The sequence below is a fragment of the Pygoscelis adeliae genome, unplaced genomic scaffold (genome assembly GCF_000699105.1).
Source record: "Pygoscelis adeliae isolate BGI_AS28 unplaced genomic scaffold, ASM69910v1 Scaffold445, whole genome shotgun sequence".
Taxonomy (NCBI): Eukaryota; Metazoa; Chordata; class Aves; order Sphenisciformes; family Spheniscidae; genus Pygoscelis; species Pygoscelis adeliae.
The window spans coordinates 364,441-365,578 of NW_008824894.1; the positions used below are offsets into that span (position 1 = coordinate 364,441).

General features: G+C 59.0%; 2 protein-coding genes across 2 annotated transcripts in view; one reads left to right on the forward strand and one right to left on the reverse strand.

The window, feature by feature from the left end:
• SLC26A11 (solute carrier family 26 (anion exchanger), member 11) overlaps positions 1–948 on the reverse strand; it is a gene marked incomplete at its 5' end in the record, with an annotated part of 7,633 nt that extends 6,685 nt beyond the window's left edge. Inside the window, 2 exons of the mRNA XM_009324580.1 lie at positions 466–551; positions 747–948. Coding sequence (XP_009322855.1) covers positions 466–551; positions 747–948 — 288 coding nt within the window. The remainder of the gene's footprint in view (positions 1–465; positions 552–746) is intronic.
• Positions 949–1,095: 147 nt separating this feature from the next.
• The window catches only part of SGSH (N-sulfoglucosamine sulfohydrolase), a 4,421-nt gene continuing 4,378 nt past the window's right edge, over positions 1,096–1,138 (forward strand). The window contains exon 1 of the mRNA XM_009324581.1: positions 1,096–1,134. Within this exon, the coding sequence (XP_009322856.1) occupies positions 1,096–1,134 (39 nt within the window). The remainder of the gene's footprint in view (positions 1,135–1,138) is intronic.

Consider the following 1,138-nt stretch of genomic DNA (forward strand, 5'->3'; position numbering starts at 1 on the left):
GTCGTTAGCCAACACTGGCCTGCTGGTTCCTTGCACAGCCTGACACCATTCCCCTGAGTCTCTGATTTTGGTTAACCACAAAGGAAGCATTGCAGCCCCAGAAGAGCCGGAGGGCCTCAGGCCCCTGAGAGGCCAGCAAGGGACCAGTGGAGCTGCAAACCCACCGTGCCCAAGAATCACCCAGCACCTCCCGCAAGTGACCAAATCAAATGTCCTGGTTTTACTGGTGTCCTGAATGCCACCAGCTGGTCACAGGCAGAGGGTGCATTCAGCTTGGCCTGCTCAGAACAGAGCACTCAGGAACCCACCAGAACCACTGGCAGGGGGGGCCTGCGCGCCCTTTGCAGCTCCTTCCTCTCACACTGAGCCCATCGCCCAGCCCGGTACTAAATATCCCAGCTCCACAGCACGGCCGGCTCCAGGAGAGAGCGGGCAAGGCATCCAGAGCAGACCAGCAGACCCTACCTTGATCTGGTTGAAGCTAATGGTGATGGAAGCAGCCGATGTAAACCCTTTAATGACTGGGCAGGAAATGAAATCCAGAAGGAAACCTGCATGAGACGGGTGGCAGTAAGCACGCTGCTGGCCCCGACGGGAAACACAGCGTGTTTGCATGCACACAGAGCTGTCACGAGTGTTAGCAGGACAACCCCAGCGTCTCGGAGAGCACAGGGGAGCAGGGGAGCAACTACAGGATGTTCAGCGATATCCTAAAAATACAACCACGCATGACAAGAGCATCTCACCGAGGTGCAGGAGTCCCATGGCCAGCTGGATGCAGCCGGAGAGGAAGGCGAGCAAGATGGCATAGACAGGCTCGTGGAACGCGTAAGAAGAGACAAGCAGCGACATGATGGCCGTGGGACCCAGCGTCACGTCCTTGGCGGTGCCCAGGAAGCAGTAGACAAAGCAGCCCATGAAGGAAGAATAGAGGCCATACTGCACAGGGACAAAAGGAGCACTGGCACAACGCTCGGAGCTGGGAAATGCCAGACACCCCCAGGATGAGGAGGGCTGGGCTGCCCTCAGGTCCCTCCAGCTCCTGCAGCCAGCCCTGAGCAAACACACGGCGTCTGCAGCTTCCTGCCCCGGAAAATGGGTGACTGCACAGGACCAGCCCTCGGCCGCCCGGCCGTCC